We start from the raw sequence: 17788 nt of genomic DNA on the forward strand, positions 1-17788 counted from the left end.
GATGGCTCAGTAGGTAAAATGCTTGCTGAATAATCATGAAAAACTGACTTAAGATCTCCAGAACCCAAGTAAAAACATAGGCAGTATACACCTTTAATCCCAACAGTGTTATGGTAACAAAAAAGTCCCTCAGGGCCTGAGACCCAACACTCCGGTTATGCCAGGCCAATCAACTGGCCCAGGGACCACCCTGGGAAGGCAGGTTTGTGTTAAGCCAAGTCAAAGAGATAGGGAGAATAATTAAGGCTTTAAGGAGATCCTCAACTTTCCTGCTTGGAATCCCTGCCCTCCTGGTGCAGGTGCTCATCAGGCTGGCCACAGGCTTGTAGCTTTATCAGTAAATCTGCATTCCGAAGTCTTCAGAAAAGTGAAACCTCAAAAAGTGTGACCTCTCGGCTCTCTCCTGTTTGATGCACTTTGGGCTTCCCTAACCTTTGGGTTTCTTTACTCTTTCTCCAAAGTTGCAGTCGCTGCCATGCAGCTGCTGGTTTGCCCATGTGACCTCTGTGTGGGCTTTGAATGAACACAGGGTCCTCCCTTCCTTCCTTCCTTCCTTCCTTCCTTCCTTCCTTCCTTCCTTCCTTCCTTCCTTCCTTCCTTCCTCCCTTCTTCCCTCCCTCCCTCCCCCTTTTTAATTTTCTCTCTTCCGTTCTCCTCCTCCAGACAGACGTTGAGATTTACAGCTTGCCTGCCCTGAGGGTTTTTATTTTAAACTCTAATAAAATTGTCCTGAAGCTTCTGTTTGAGTCCACTCTTAAATTATTTTATTAATGATATTAAGAACCCCAAAAGTGACCCCATTTTCTTCTGTATCATCAATGGGAAGCAGAGGTGAGAGTATTTCCTGGGGATTGCTTGTCAGCCAGTAGAACTGAATTGATGAACTCCAAGTTCAGAGAGAGACCCTGTCTCAAAAAATAAGGTGAAAAGTGATTGATAGAGACACTAGACATTGACCATCCACACACATGTACACATGCACTGTCACAGACTCATGCATCTGCATTCACAAAGCACCACACATATGTTAGAGTAGCGATAAAAGGCAAATAAGGAAAACACCTGGGCAAGAGAATTGAATCTCTGGCTATGTAGAGATGTAACAGTCCAGTGGAGTTGGGTCAGTCCTCAGAAAGGTGGGCTCATCATAAGCTTTGACAAAGGAATAGGTGGAATAATCACTCTTTAATGAGATATACTTTTCTTCCCAGAATTCCCACCCCTGGCACAGTCTCTGCTAATCAATACTCCCTGAGCTTCCACTGGGCTTGCTTACCTTTCCTCCGTCTTTCCTTTTCCTTCTCTGACATCTTTTTCTTTTGTATGTTGGTCAGAACCTAAGTATGCTCTTCCTGGTACTATGGGCTTTCTTACTCTTTCTCTGAGGACCCCTTTCCACCATCTAGGCTGCCTTGAGTCTGACCTCCATGCTGGTTTAAATTGCATTGTTTCTTTACCCCTCTCTCCTTCATAGTCTTCCTTCAGGCAACTGTTAAGCTTTACAGCTTACCTGTCCTGGGGTATTTTTCTTTTAAATTCTAATAAAATTGTCTTCAAATTTTCATTACAGTTCATTCTTCAATCCTTTTATTAATGACACTAAGAATCCTAAGAGGAGACCCCAGATTCCCCAGTAACACACACACACACACACACACACACACACACACACACACGAGACTCCAGTTTCCCTAGTAACACACACCCACACACACACACATGCACACGCGCACGCACACACACACACACACACACACACACACAAACATCAGTGTCGAGCACTGATGGCGGTGAGATGCCACTCCATTCTGAGTGCACTAGCAGCCTTGTTTGTAACACTGTCTCCGTCCTGCCATGGACCCTTCAACTTACATGTTGCCTCTTAGATCTGAGAATTTTAAAGGAGTCAAAATGCTTAGCATGAACGAACATTTTCCTCTCTTTTCATATAATCTTGAATGTCTCAAGAGACATTTAACAATCTAATAACCATCTATGGCAATAGAGTGGAATTAAATCAGACATCACAGCCCACGTTGTGACAGATTTAACCAGTGACAAGTCATACATAATCAGTCATCAGTATTTGCCAACGACCTTGTAGAAAGAAACCCCCATGAGCACATCTGAAGAAAGAGTAACGCATTTCCTTTGCTCTTGAAAATGTACAGTAGCTCCAGAAATAGGCAAATATTTTTAAAAGATGGCTAACACATGAAGGCAGCGGACAGGGCTACCAGGAAGTCAGCATATGAACCTACTCACCTAGACGATTGCAGTAGTTTCCTAAGGGTTTTCCTGCTTTAACTTTTGTTTCCCTACAAGTCCAGTCTCAAAGAGCAATCAAGGAGATAAAAGGTGTCTTTTATCACAGCAGGTTGTACAGAGCCAGCAAGAGCTTTCTTTTCAATTAGAGCAAAAGCTAAAGTCCTAGAACGGCCTATAGAGCGCCTCACAATTTGACCCCTGTGACTCCCTGACCTTATTTCCCATTGTATTTTTGTTGTTGTTCACTCTGTTCTAGAGCATTAGTCTTAAAATACCGGTAACATGCCGGCTTCCCTCTGGCTTGGCTGTTTTCTCTCTGGAGTGTTCCTCCCCCAGGTCTGGCATGGCTCCGTCCTCTTGACTCCCACATTGCTTTGCTCAAATGACATCTGTGTTTGTTTCCTTGTTTTAAAGATCTCCGCAGAGTATTTTCCCTTTTCTGCTACCACATATTATGGACTTATGTATCTTGTTCATAGTCTGATCGCCTTTCTGCTGAAATAGATAGCTTTGTCGTTTTAAAAAAGTGCTGTAAGTAAGCTAAGCGAGATGGCCTGGCTGGTGACAGTGCTTGCCACACAAGCCTGGAGACCTGAAATTGATCCATGGACCCTACATAAAAGTGGAAGGGGAGAACCGACCCCAGGAAACTCACCCCCCCCCCAGGAATCTCATGCTGGGAGTAGGGGAGGCTGAAGCCTGGGGAAACCTGCCTTCCAGAAAGAGATCTCACACAGTGCTGACAGCCTGTCAGACCACTTCGCTGGAGAGATGGGAGCCCAGGCAATGATTGTACAATGGTGGCATGACCATGCCTTGACCAAGACTGCTCACAGGTGCATCCAGGGCTCTCTACCGAAACTTTAATCTTACTTCTGGACTCAGGAGATGGACTTGAAGGGGCACTCAATCTCTTTGTCTTAACATGGCTACATTGACTGTGAGGGGAAAGGAATATACCCATGCATTTAATATCACTTTTGTGTGTTTAATCTTGTTCTATGCTTGATTTCTATGTTAGGACATAGTACTCATGATATAGTGGTTTTAGGAATGCTCACTAAACTTTGTGTTGAAAAAGGAATCAACACTAAAACTGAGCAAGTTATCTTGAGAAATGAGCACACAGTTATCTAGTGGGACATTTGTTTGCAACCCCCTTGCTTGAAATAATGTCTGTTGTTAAGGAATGTCTTAACCCCTGCCCTAAATATCTGCCTCTGCAAACATACCTGCAGAACGAATTTGTCTTCAGTGGTCTTAAGGCATGTAAGGACCTGTGTTGGTCATCAGGTAGGCTGTAACTTAAACCTACCAATGTTGTATTGATGAATAACATGGGGAGACTTAATCCAGAGCTGGAATTCTTTGGGAGGAAACTCTGCTTGAGTCCCCTGGCATAAACAAGCTTTCCTAAATTCTCCACACGAATCTCCTGGTGGCCTTCTCTGTGTGTGGCAGGTTCCCTGCCTCAGCTTCCTATAACAAACACATTTCCCTTTTCTGCATTTTTTATTATTAATTTGATTATTTTAATTAGCTTCTCAGGGATAGGTGGTCAAACCTGGTTTCTTGGGGTACATATGGTGACTCCCAGTTTGGTAACATTACTGGTAGTGTTAGTTCCTTTTTTTGCTAAGCCAAAGTGCGTGTAACTCAGGATGCACTGGTGGTTAAATAGAGGGTGCGTCATTCAAATTGAGAGCTGCCGACTTTAGAGGAAGTTGCCTCTTTGTCCTGTACTTTACAATCAATTACATTATTACCAAAGGGTGGCACAAGCCAAAAATGAGTCATTAGGAGAATAAATAAACGTAAAGTAGCTAAGATGAGCTGTGTTAGCCAGGGTCCTGCCATGGTAAAACCTCTCCCATTTTGGTTAAATGGCAAAAATTTCCCTGAATCACCATAATTAGTATTCGATATTGAAAATAAATTGTTTTTTCCTGGATTCCTGCCAGCAGTCCCCTGCAGACCCCTGATTATGGTGAGTCATAAGAGATGTTTAGCGATTACATGGCATTCTTCAACTCACTAGGTACCTCTAGCAATGGCCAACTGTGGGTCAAAAAAGGAAAGTATTCAGCCTCATTCCCCATCCCACCCTTTTGCCTTACAGTTAACCCAGCTTGTAAGCAGTGGGCTCTGATTCTTACAGGAGCCCTCTCTGCAAGATTTTTCTCCAAAGCCCTATACTATGTTAAATGACTCATTCCCATGCGGATCTTCCCTTCTCGTCAACTTTCAAACTGTCTTCAGTAACCCTTCCAAGACCAAAGGATTGCTCCTCCAAGATTAAATCTCTGCAGTTAGAAAGTTAAGCAGCAATCTTAATAACTTAAAATTATCCAACACTGTTGAATTCTCTCTGAAGACAGTATTAACTCCATCTTCATGCAGCTCATTCAGGAAGCTACCAAGAGAAACGTTTGCCAATGGTAAAAGTTAGTCTCGTTAAGGGGAAGAACATCACTGACTCCAGTAGAAGTTACTCCCAGTGCTATTGGGGTAGTTGTTTTGGTGCTAGAGAGATAAGCAATGTCCATCCTGACTGTAACCTGAGAGAAACTTAGCTCTAGAGAGTCTCCAGTTATATTGACAACTTAAAATTGTGATTCCTCCTCTGTCAGGAGAAATTGCTTCTTAGATGCCCTCCCTAGAGGTACTTTTAGTTTTGAAACAATTTTTCATTCGGCATTTCCTAATACTGCCTGAGGATAAAATACCATTACGGTATATACATCAGTATTCTACGAGTTGTACTAGCAAAATCTACAGGACATTTATCCAAAATGCATGTAATAAATGCCATAAGGAAAACATTCAAAGGAACAGAAAATATCAGTAACAGATTCGACAAGTCTGTGTCAAGGGAGAAATCTTTGCGAAGGGGAAGCTGTTTGAAGCCCTGCAAAAAGATAAGTTGTTTATCAGCTCTATCTGAGCTCCAAAGTTCTCTGCAATGCACCTCTTTGCTGAGCGCAATGATTCGTTGCATCCCAGGCTTCGGGGTGCATGGCGTAGGTGCTCCCACACTGTACTTCACTGGTGCTTTTGAGGCAGGAAAATGGGCAAGAAACCCCGGAGATGAACACAGGGAATCTGACAGCAAGAGAAAGCCTGGCGTTCCCTCAGTCCACCTGAGTTGCATTTCACCCAGAAAACCCACTGTATAGAGGGGCGGTGGGCACTATGCGAATGGTCATGAACAGTCACCCCAGTGCTTCTACTGGAGCAAGACCATAGGGGAGGCACAGCATTCCTCCAAGATCCCCCCGCATCGCCCCTGATAAACGATCCCCTTCACTTTAACCATCCATGTGTCTCTGTGCAGTTCATTCTAAAGAGGCACAAGAATCTGGAAACTTCAGTATCTTCCCTCCACTCAGATCTGAATCTGTGTCACCTTCACCATAAAATATGAAAGGACTGATTTCCTTTTACTAACTACTTAAAAATGCTCATTGCTTTCCGGGTCCCTGTTTATATATTCTTCTTTTTCCCTCCAGAATTTTCTCCAAAAAATATTTACTGCAGTTTTTCCTCACAGAAGGGAGGTAATTTTCTGGAGGATGTACGTGGCGGGAAATGAGGAAACCATGCTTCAAATTTCCCACCACATTCCCAAAGTCCTCATTTGGTGCCTGAAGGGACGAAACGGCACCAAAGGTCCTGCTTCAGTGCTTCTCACATGAGACCGTTGCTGTACTGGGTGCCTAGCAGTCACTTGAAGCCCAGTGTATTACAATACCTTGGTCTCACTAAAATGGATTTAATTTACGTTGTATTTAAACAACTTCAAGGAAGAAAGATGCTCTAAATCACCTGTTTGGTTTACATTTTCAATTTCTTAGCCCCTTTGCCTTCACTGTAGAATGTAGATAAGCACAGAGCAACAAGCTAGCCACCGATTGTTGCGACAATATTAGCTGCAATTTGACAAGATCTGGAATCATCTGGAAGACAAGCTTTGAGGCACATCTGTCAGGGACTGTTTTAGCCTCTGGCCATGTCTATGATGGATCATTTTGATTAGATTAATTGACATGGGCAGATCCATCTTAACAGTGGGCTGGACCATTACCTGGGTGGGAATCCTGGAGCATATAAAATAGAGAGAATAGGTTGAGCACAAGCATTCATCTCTCTCTACTTCTTGACTATGGGTGTGATGTGACTAAATACTTCAAGTGCCTGCTGCCTTGACTGCCTTGGCATCATAGCCTGTATCCTGGAACTGTGCCAGGTCACAGGGCCTGGCCTATGGCTCCGCTGAACCATGGAGTACAAGAGAGGGCTCATATAATCAAAAAGCTCAGACTCTGTCTCCCCCAGAACGTGGAGTCTGTCCACTGGTGCTGTTGGGCAGGGGAGCCCAGCCAGCAAATTTGCCTGAAGGCAGTGCCCAAATGACATCCCAGCCTCAGTGTGGACTTCAGCTAGTGCACCCTCTGGACTGAGGAATTGAGTCCATGAATTCTTGCAATCTCAGAACATAAGCAGTGACCCTACTGCCCATGAACAAAACCAGTAATCAGTTGTGACATCCAGGAACCCAGTCATGGGTGAAGGTCTTTCACTGCTCAACCAAAACTTTACAGCCTGTGAGGAGCTGTCACTTCCTCAAGTGCAATGTAAGGCTCTAGCAACAGCAAAGGCCTAGAGAATCAGGACACACCCACAGAAACGAAGGAAACTCACTAACTGACCCTAAAGTCATGGAGTTCAATGACCTGACCAACAAAGAATTCACAAAAGTTACCTTAAACAACTTTAATTTACTATAAGAAAACATGTAATTAAACAATATTAGCAACACCGACAGAAATAGAAGCTCAACAAAGCAACAGAAGTATTTTAAAACAGAAACTCTAGTGATGAAATAATATTCTCTGCAGTGAAAGATGGAACAGAAACAAAGTAAGCAGGATAAAGGGTCGGGAACTCAAAGTCAAATTGCTTGAAATGACCTAGTTTGAAAAGAAGAAAGAAAAAATTGAATGAAAAATTACAAGACAGCCTCAAGGACTTAGGGAAGAATATCAAGGAAAACAATATTTGCATTATGATACTCAAAGAATGACAAGAGCTTGGAAGGGGCAGAAGGTACCTTTAAGGAACCAATGGCTGAAAATTTCCCATATTTGGGGAGTGGGTCTCCAGGTTGATGATCTCACATATATTGAAGTTAAAAGGTCTACACCGAGAAAGGGCATAATTAAACTGCTAAAAATCAAAGACAGGAAGACTTACAAAAGAAGGAAGAGAAAGGCACTCATCACCCACCACCAGGAGGCCGCCAGGAGACCTTAGAGGATGTCTTCACAGAAGCCTCGCAGGCTTGTGGACTGTGCAGTGGTGTGTGTACACAAAATGTTGAAAAGGAAAAGCGATGCTCACAAAGAGAATTATGTCTAGCAAAGTCCACCAGAAATGAAGCAGAAGCTGGGCACAGTGTAGTTCCAGGACTTGGGAGTTGCAGGCAGGAGGGTCTGGGGTTCAGTATCATCCTTAGCTGCACAATGAGTTCCAACCTAGGCTACATGAGAGCATTTCTCAAAAACAAATAAACCACAAGAATGAAGTAGAGCTAAACAGTTCCGCAAACAAAAGCTGAGGAGGTTCATCACTACTAGATAAGCAAAGTGTAGTTGTTCAAAATCCAATGGAAAAATGATAAATACCAATATAAAAATATATAAGAATTCAAAACTCAACAATAAAATGACATATGCACGTCAAGTCAGATCACTTAAATTCTTGTATAAAAGGGAAATACATATAAAATAATAATGGTAAAATAATTTGTTATTAGATACACATGATGAAACGGGTATTTAACTACAGCAGCAATAATTCACTGTGGAGAAGAATAAAAGTGTGGAGTTTATGGTTTTCTTAGTTGCATTCCTGTTGCTATGTTACTCTGACAAGAACAAGTTAAGGGAAAATGGATTTATTTCTGCTCACAGCTCAAGGTACAGTTCATCAAAGCAAGGACCTTGAAGCAGCTGGTCACAGCACACCCACAGTCAGGAGACAGAAGGGATGAATACAATGTACCACCCAGTTTCTTCTCTGTAGTAAGGGATCTCTACCCAGGAGTGGTTACAATAAGGTCTTCCCATATTGGCTACTGTCATAAGGGCAGTCTCCCACACTCATGCCCAGAGGCCCATCTCCCAGGTGGTTCTAGGCTCTGTCAAGTTGAAAATCAACACTACCATAATGATAAAAGTTAAGTTAAAATATGTGTCACATTGTAACCACCAAGGAAAAATCTACAGTAAATACACAAAAGCTTATGAGAAAGAAATCAAATCATACAACTACAAATGGCAATTCAATAATATGGGAAAACAAAGAAGAAAGAGATCGACTACAAAGTAGTCAGAAAATCACAAAATGTCAACGATAATGCCTTACTTGTGAGTATTACTCTAAATGGAGATATATTAAATCATCTGATAAAATGATACAAAGTAACTGAATAGATTAAAGTTAACATCTAATGATTTTTAAGGGCACATAGATTTAAAGTAAAAGAATTTAACAAATTCTAGCAAATAAAATGAGAATGGGGGTAACCCTACTAAGACAAAATATATTTTACATCACAACAAAGAAAGAAGGTCATTAGATAATGGTAAAGGGCAATTCATCAAGAAGACAGAATAGTTATAAAAATGTATGCCCCAAATACTGGAGCACACAAATGCAAGAAGTCAGTCATAACAGAACAGAAAGGACACATCAACAGCAGTAACATAAGATCAGAAAACATTATACAATAGACTGTCCAGACACAAATGAACAAGGATCAGCAGCTGATAAGGGCCTTGTAAACAAAGTGAATGGGTGGCAAACCTTTTCATTCAACAACAGCAGGATACACAGTGGCCCTTTTCATTCAACAACAGCAGGATACACAGTGGCCCTTTTCATTCAACAACAGCAGGATACACAGTGGCCCTCAAGGCCACATGTTAGACCACCTCAGAAGTTCAAGATTAAGTGATACCAAGTAACTTTTATGACTTCAGTGGTAAGACTAGAGAAATCATCAACAAGAGGGAAACCAGAAAGTTCTAAAGTGAGTAGAAATTTAACACATTCTTACACAACAAATTGTTCAAAATCATAACTCCAAAAGCAAATAAAAGGGGCTGGAAAAATGGTTCAGCACTTAAGAGCACTGGATGTTCTTGAAGAGGATCTAGTTTGGTGTTCAGTACCATGTGGCAAACAGCTCCAGCTCCAGAGGACTCTTTGCCCTCTTCTGGCCTCTGTGGCCATTTTACGCATGGGTGCACTTATGTACATATAGACATCAAAACACTCATGCATGTAAAAAGTTAAAAATATAATTACTTAAAAATTCAAAAGGAAATAAAAAATGTCAGGAGAGCATACAAAGTGGAATAAAACTCTTGGAAAGTATGGGATGGAGGAAAAGCAGGTCCAAGAGGAGAATTTCAATTTTAAGTTATAAATATTCATGTAAAAAATGAAGAGCTCAAAGACAAATCTAGCTCTTTCTATATCTTCAGAAAAAATGAAAATAAAGGAACAGATCAAACCACAAATTTCCTAGGACTCCAAGATCAGCTTCAGTTACGTAGCAATCTGAGGCCAGTGTGGACTACATGAGACCCTGTCTCAAATAAACAACAAAATGAAAACAAAACAGAAAACAGTAGTTATAATGAGAGCATCCCAATGATTAATTCTACAGACGTACAAAGAATTCTCTGAGCAGGGTAACATGTACCTTTGATCCCAGGTCTCAGGAAGCCGAGGCTGCAGGATCACAAATTCCAAGCAAACTTGAGTCTACATGGTGAGCTACAGACCAGCCAGGGCTACATAAGGAGACCTTGCCTACAGAGGAAGACTGTCAAACACACACACACACACACACACACACACACACACACACACACACACATACACACACACTATTAATGCTTATTCTTTTTATTTTTTTGGTCTTTTTGAGACAGGATCTCCCTGTAGCCCCAGCTGTCCTGGAACTCACTATGTAGAATGCTTATTCTTTTTAAAAATTTGAAAGAGAAAAAACACATCCAAACTCCTTTTATGAAGCTGTCATTATACTTATATAAAAGTCAGATAAACACCGGGCGTGGTGGTGCACGCCTTTAATCCCAGCACTTGGGAGGCAGAGACAGGGGCATCTCTGTGAGTTCAAGGCCAGCCTGGTCTACAGAGTGAGTTCCAGGACAGCTGGGGCTACAGGGAGACCCTGCTTCAAAAAGACAAAACAACAACAACAACAACAACAGTCAGATAAACATACTGTAAGAAAAAAATTACAGACTCTTAACATTTGTGGTAATGACTTTTACAATATGGACATACTTTGGACAAATGGATTTTACTTCCTTGCAACCAGAAAGTTCATCTTATCTTATAAACAAGCTTACTGGGCCTTGAGTCCCTCTTGTAACCTAAAGCATACGATTTTAATGCCTCAGGATCCTTCCTTGCCCTTGATTCCCAAACAACGTCTGAATGTTTGTGCAGATGTGCTGCATATGCAAGAAAGTGCTACAAACAGCTGGGGATATTCACAGGAAAAAAGGGAGATATGAAGCTTATCCCATTTGTGTTGCAAGCAATAGATGAGATTAATCTGATAACATGTTTGTGGTTGTGTGCCCACTGGTCTAGATAAGGGATCAGAAAGATCAAAGCTCTTCTTTGATAAAAAGGGGTCTGACGATGTTTATTTCAGGATTTCATGCTGAACATACTTTTTTAATCAAAGTAAGAGTTAGCCCTTGTCCTAGAACACAGCTCCTAGAGAATTCTGAAGGAACAGATTGTCAGTAGTCAGGTCTGTTCCTGAGTTAAAAGGGATGCTCTTTTTATTCAGGCATAACTGTAACGTGACATCACATAGTAAATGCCAGACTATGCGAATATAGTCACAATAACTCCAAACAAAATGCTTGCCAGCTGAATTCAGTAACACATTAAAAGCCACTGTGATTAACTGGGATTTGTGCTGGATGCAAAGATGGTTCAACATGTGCACATTAGTGAATGGGATGCAAGCATCAACAGAGCAAAGAAAGCACATATATGATGATCTTGTGGATATATACATAAAAAGCGTCTGTCAAAATTCAACACTTTTTCATGATGAAAACTCAATAAATTAGGTATAGAAAGAATATCTTTCAAGGTAAAGATCCTATACAGTAAGCCCACAGCTAATATACGAGAATTTTAAAATCTTCTTGTAAAATCAGGAAAAAGAAATTGATTCCTATTATTTCCATTTTTATTTATTTAATACAATATTAGAAGTTCAAGTCAGAGTAATTAGGCAAAAAAGAAGTAATAAATGACATTGAAATTGGAAAGAGAGAAGTTCAGTCATCTCTGTTTGCAGATAAAGTTATTTATATGTACAAAACTCTAAAGACTCCACCAAAAATTTGACAGAACATACAAGTGAATTCAACAGTTCATAAGACACAAAAATCAATACATGTCAATTAGTATAGTTTGTATGAGCTAAAAATAAACTATCAGAAAGAGAAATAAAAATGATCCCGTTTACCACAGTATTAAAACCAATAACATTTAGGAATAAATTCAACCCACCTGTCAAAAGATCTGTACACTGAAAAGTATATAGCATTAATAAAAGAAACTGGAAACAGGACTAAAAGATGGGAACACATCCATGTGCACAGACTGGGAGAATTACTGTTACCAAAATGTCTGTATTACCCAAAGTCATCTGTAGATTGCAATGGTTAATCTTATTTGGCAGCTTGACTGGAGTTGGAATCACTTAGCAGGAGACTCTTTTGAGCATGTCCGTAAGAGTGCTTGCAGACAAATTTGATATAGGAGGGAGGACCCACCCCAAGTATGGATCATATCATTCTATGGTCTGGAATCTTGGACTAAATAAAAAGAAGGAAGGAAAGGAGGGAGGGATGGAGGGAGGGGGGTAGCACATGGTGGACCTCAGGGCTGCAACTTCAGAGCTCCAAGCTCTTGTTCTAATCTGTAGGGATTCATATTCATTCTCATTTGTTCGTTCTCTCTCTGTCTCTCTGTCTCTCTCTCTCTCTCTGTCTCTCTCATCTCTGACTGTACATGCAATGTGGCCATCTGCCTCACTCACAGTCGTATTACCAAGCCTTCCCTGCCATGATGTACCCTCAAAGTATGAGACAAAATAAACCCTCTGTCATTAACTTTCTTCTGTCAGGCATCTCGTCACAGCAATTAGAAGTGCAACCAGTACAGAAAATTGGTGCCAGGAGGTGGGCTGTTGCTCTGACTACCTGATCATCTGGTTAAAGGGCTTTGGAATTGATTATAAGGAAGAATTTGAAAGAGTTTGGAAAGGTGTCTAGAGAATCCTTAGACTCCTGTAAGCAGACCTTAACGGGAGATTCAGCTGGGGTCCGGAAGACCAGAATTCTGAAAGAAATGCGCACAGCAAAGGCCAGTGAGGTTTCACAGTGGAACAGGGACTCCTCTTTGGAATTGGGCTAGAGATCACTCATGTTACAATCTGGCAAAGAATGTGGCTGTGTCTGCCATACCCCGAAAATTTAATTCAGTGAGGCTGAATTAAAAAGTGCTGGAGTAATTTAATCAGTTTGAAGAAATTTCAAAAGGGCATCGTATCCGGGCTGTGTCAGGGACACTACTCACTGATGTCGCTGAGCTTTAACAGTGAGGAAGAAGAAAGGATAAATATACACTCTGGTCAGGACAGAGCACGAATCAATCTAAAGTTGCAGATGGGTCAAGTGCAAAGAAAGCATCTCTAATTGTTAAAGAGATTAGCATCATTAAAAAGGAACCTGAGGGCTAGACAGATGGATTCTGAGGTTAAAAGCACTTGCTGCTCTTGCAGAAGACCCAAATTTGGCTCCCAGGACTCATGTCTGGGAGCTCATAACCCCCTGGAACTCCAGCTCCATGGACTCCAATGCCTTTTTCTGGCCTCTATCGTCACCAGCACACATGTGTGCATACACAAACACAGATATATACTCATACACATAAATAAATAATAAAAGTTAATCTTAAAAAAAGAGAAAGAGCTGGGCATGGGGGCACACACCTTTTGTTCCAGTGCGCATGAGGCTGAGGCAGGCGGATCTCTGAGTTCAAAGCTAGCCTGGTCTACATAGTGAGTTCCAGGACAGCTGGGGCTATGGGTAACCCCGTCTCAAAAATTTTAAAATGAGAGAGAAACTTCAAACTCTTCACTGGAACAACAAAAAATATTAACTGGGGTCAAGACTGTTCCTATAGGAGGGTCCAACTGGTGAAAACTCAAATTTGTTCAGAAGGGGACAGTCTGAGAATGGCCTTGAGTGGATTCCCTGCTGAAAAGCAGCTTTCCTGGACCTGTTTTTCCTGGGTCAACTTCGGAGGCATACAGAGGCCAGTACTGCTCTGGCCGGAAAGGACACAGAGTACATCTCCCTCTAGCAGCAGAACCTGGCACTGTTGTTCATTGGTATGGGCTTTACAGGCAGGCAAAATGTAAGAGTGATGGGGCCATGCTTCTGTAAAGCCACCAAGGCCGGGCAATGTCCTGTGGCGGAGTCAGGTTCTCTGAAGGAGGCCCTTAGAGCTAATCTATGAAGCTGGGAGGATGAAACCCAAGTTTCAGTGGAGAATCTGGACTGGTGGGGATGCCAGGACCATGGGGCATCCACTGAAGAGAGATTCAAGCATGGAGCAGGGCTGGCTGAAGACTGAGGTCATATGAGATCATATGTTAACTGCAGTCCTATTTATAACAGCCATGATATAGAAATCACCTAAATATCTGTCAGTAAATGCATGGATAAACAAATTATGATATATATGCGCTAGTGCTATTTAGTCTAATAGAATGAGGAGTTTCAGCCATTAGCGATGACATGATGCACCTTGACAGTGTTATTAAGTGAACTGAGTCAGAAGATCAAACACTGTGTTCTCTCTCCCATGTGTAAACTCTACAAATATCAAATAGAGAATCAGAAAGCCAAAATTTTAGTTATAAAATCCATAGATCCTGGACATACAATGCACAGCATGATGGCTTTGGCTACTACTAGCACATTGACTGTGTGAAAGAGCAAAAGAACAGGTTTGGTGAGGGGGCGCTACCTAAGTCGGTTATTGTCTATAATTATTCCGCAAGATGTACATTTTCTCCGTTTTAATTCCTTTGTGTCTAATCAGAAACAATAACAATAACATCTAGAACAGTTATTCTCATAGACTTACTATATACAGATGTGCAAAGCACTGAGAATAATGTTTTAGACATGCAGATCTCTTTAACAAATATTTACAATTCCTATTCATGATCCTCTACTATTGAAATTCTAATCTACCTATCTTCCAGTTAGGACTCAAATAGCATTCTGGAGTGTGTGTGTGTGGTGTGTGTTGTATTTGCATACCTGTACCTGTGTGTGGAGACCAGAGGGCAACACTGGTGTCATTTACAGTTTCAGGCACTGTCCACATATTTTTTTCATATTTCTTTGAGATGAAAATGTTTCTCCCTGGCCTGGGATTTGTGAACAAGTTTAGATAGGCTGGACAGCAAGCTCCTGGGATCTCATCACTGCTTCGTGGTGCTAGCATTAAAGGTATACATAACTATGCCCAACTTTTACGTGGGTGCATGTAAAGCACTTTATCAGTCATCTGTTCAGCTCTCACCTTTCCAAATCTGGCTCTTCCACATAGGCCTGAAGATTGTAAAGCAAACACTCTATCCACTTTTTCTCCATCCCACAAATACCATTCCCTACCAAACTGTGTGTGATAATCCTTGCCCCAAAATGAATATATGTATTAGCAATTGTTGAATTGCATATTACCCCAAAACACAGTATTTCTAATGATTGTGTGTCAGCATTCAGAAACTCCAGTGTGAGAGCTGGCGAATCCAGGAGCAGCCTAGCTGGGTGGTTCTGCACAGAGCCCTCTACAGAGAACTTAGTCACACTTTAGTCTGAGGCTATAGTGATCTAGTCCTTATAAGCTATAGTTCACATTAGATGTTGGTCAGAAACCTTCATTCCTTCCCAGACTCCCTCTTCTGGCCCACCTTAGGCACCAAGCGTGTACTTGTTGCACATACATACATGCAGGCAAAAACATTCATACATATAAAATAAAAAGTTTTTGCATGCATATGACAGGTGTGTGTATGGCATATGTGGATATGTGTATGTGCCACAGCATTTGTGTGGAGGCCAGAAGGCACCCTTCGCTGCCGGTTTTCACCTTCTGTGTTGTTTGAGATAGGGTCTCTTTGTCATTTTGCCACTGCTAGCTGGCCCATGAGTTTCTGGGGATTCTCCTGTCTCTGTCTCCCATCTCATTCTAAGAGTGCTGTTATTAAGATACTTGTTTGTGGTATTGATTTTTATAGTATAGACATGCTCTGGACAGATGACTTCTACTTAACTTTGCAACCAAGAAGTTAACTTTATCATAGCTTGTATATAATGTAGACAAGGTCACTGAGCCTTGAGTTCCTCTTGTGACCTGGGAACATAGCTTTAATCCCTCATGTACCTTCATTGCCCTGGGACCAGAATAATGTATGAATTTGTATGTATGTGTGTGTGTGTGTGTGTGTGTGTGTGTGTGTGTGATAGGAAGTGCTACAAACAGCAGATATTTGTTGAAAGCAACAAAGATTCTCCCATTTGTGATGCATACAATAGATGGTATTGAGCTGATAACGTTTGTTTGTAGTTGTATATGTGCTATTCTAGGTCAGTAGGGGTCAGAAGGGACATAGTCCTCTGATAAGATAAAGGTCTGAATTTTACTTCCCCATTTCATGTTGTATGCATTAGATATTTGTTGAAAGCAACAAAGATTCTCCCATTTGTGATGCATACAATAGATGGTATTGAGCTGATAACGTTTGTTTGTAGTTGTATATGTGCTATTCTAGGTCAGTAGGGGTCAGAAGGGACATAGTCCTCTGATAAGATAAAGGTCTGAATTTTACTTCCCCATTTCATGTTGTATGCATTGTTTTAGTAAAAGGGAGGGGAAAGCTCATGTTTGAGAATATGATTCAAAAAGTAATCTGAGAGAAACTCAGAGCAGTTGAAGTCCTCTCCTGGCTACAATGGATGATAAAGGTCAGGCTGTCTTTATTCAATCATTGTTGTAGTGTGGTATCACATAGTAACTGCCACACATGCTATCATGCGGCTTTATGTGGGTTCTAGCAATTTGAACTCAGGTTCTCATACTTGCATGACAAGCACTTTACCCAGTGAGTCATTAGCCCAGCCCATAAATTGGCTTTAATCCCCATCTGCCATGTCCTCTTTGTCTAAGGAGAGTCACTATGTCTACTCTAGTCTGGGAGAAGGACTAAAGCTTCTCCTCCAGCTCTTGAAGGGAGAAGCATCAAAGACTGTGTGAACATATTTAAACATCACCATTGCAGCCCTCATCTTAACTGCTACTTCCAGCCCACAATGGTTTCCTGAGCTCGGAGATGGTAGCTACTGCCACAGAAAACACCAACTTCCGACTTCTCTTAGTCCTAATTTCAACCACTCAAATCTTTCTAACTTATTTGCTAAATTTCTCTTGAATATATTGTCTTACTGTTATCTCTTTAGTCTAGGACAGGGTCTTCTCTTAATTCCTTGCCTAGTGTATTGCCACAGCCCTTGCAGAGTTCCTTTCAAATTCACCTATGGCAGCTCTTCCTAATTTATATATAGCTACATACACATGCATATGTGGATGTGTATATATATCTCTCTAATCTATCTCTCTTATCTGTATGTCTGTCTATCTATCATCTATCTATCTATCATCTATCTGTCTATCTATCTATCTATCTATCTATCTATCTATCATCTATCCATCATCTATCATCTGTCATCTATCATCTATCTATCATCTGTCATCTGTAATCTACCTAGCAATCTACCATCTATCATTTAGCTATAATCTATCAATCTATCATCTATTTATCTATCTACCTATCTATCATCATTTATCTATCATTGATCTATCAACTATCAATCTATCATCTATCTATCTATCTATCATTTATCTATCATCTATTATCTATCATCTATCAATCTATCTATATATCTATCTATCATCTATCTATCTATCTCACTATCATCAATCAATCATCTATCTATTATTTATCATCTACCATCTATCATCTATCAATCTATAATGTACCTATTATCTATAATCTATCATCTATAATCTATCATCTATAATCAATCTATCATCTATCTATCATCTATCTATCTATCTATCATCTATCTATCACACTATCATCTATCATCTATCACACTACCTATCATCTATCAATCAATCTATCCATCTATCATCTGTCATCTATCTATCATCAATCTAGCTATCATCTATCAATGTATCTATCTAGCATTTATCTATCTACCATCTATCATCTATCATCTATCATCTATCTATCATCTATCTATCTATCTAT

The 17788-nt window shown here is 40.8% G+C and overlaps 1 protein-coding gene across 1 annotated transcript in view; it reads right to left on the bottom strand.

Moving 5' to 3' along the window:
- Positions 1-786: 786 nt before the first annotated feature.
- LOC115070733 (PDZ domain-containing RING finger protein 4-like) overlaps positions 787-17788 on the bottom strand; it is a 192051-nt gene continuing 175049 nt past the window's right edge. The window contains exon 5 of the mRNA XM_029564648.1: positions 787-905. Coding sequence (XP_029420508.1) covers positions 816-905 — 90 coding nt within the window. The 3' untranslated portion in view covers positions 787-815. The remainder of the gene's footprint in view (positions 906-17788) is intronic.

Source organism: Nannospalax galili, unplaced genomic scaffold (genome assembly GCF_000622305.1).
Source record: "Nannospalax galili isolate Female #2095 unplaced genomic scaffold, S.galili_v1.0 scaffold357, whole genome shotgun sequence".
Classification (NCBI taxonomy): domain Eukaryota; kingdom Metazoa; phylum Chordata; class Mammalia; order Rodentia; family Spalacidae; genus Nannospalax; species Nannospalax galili.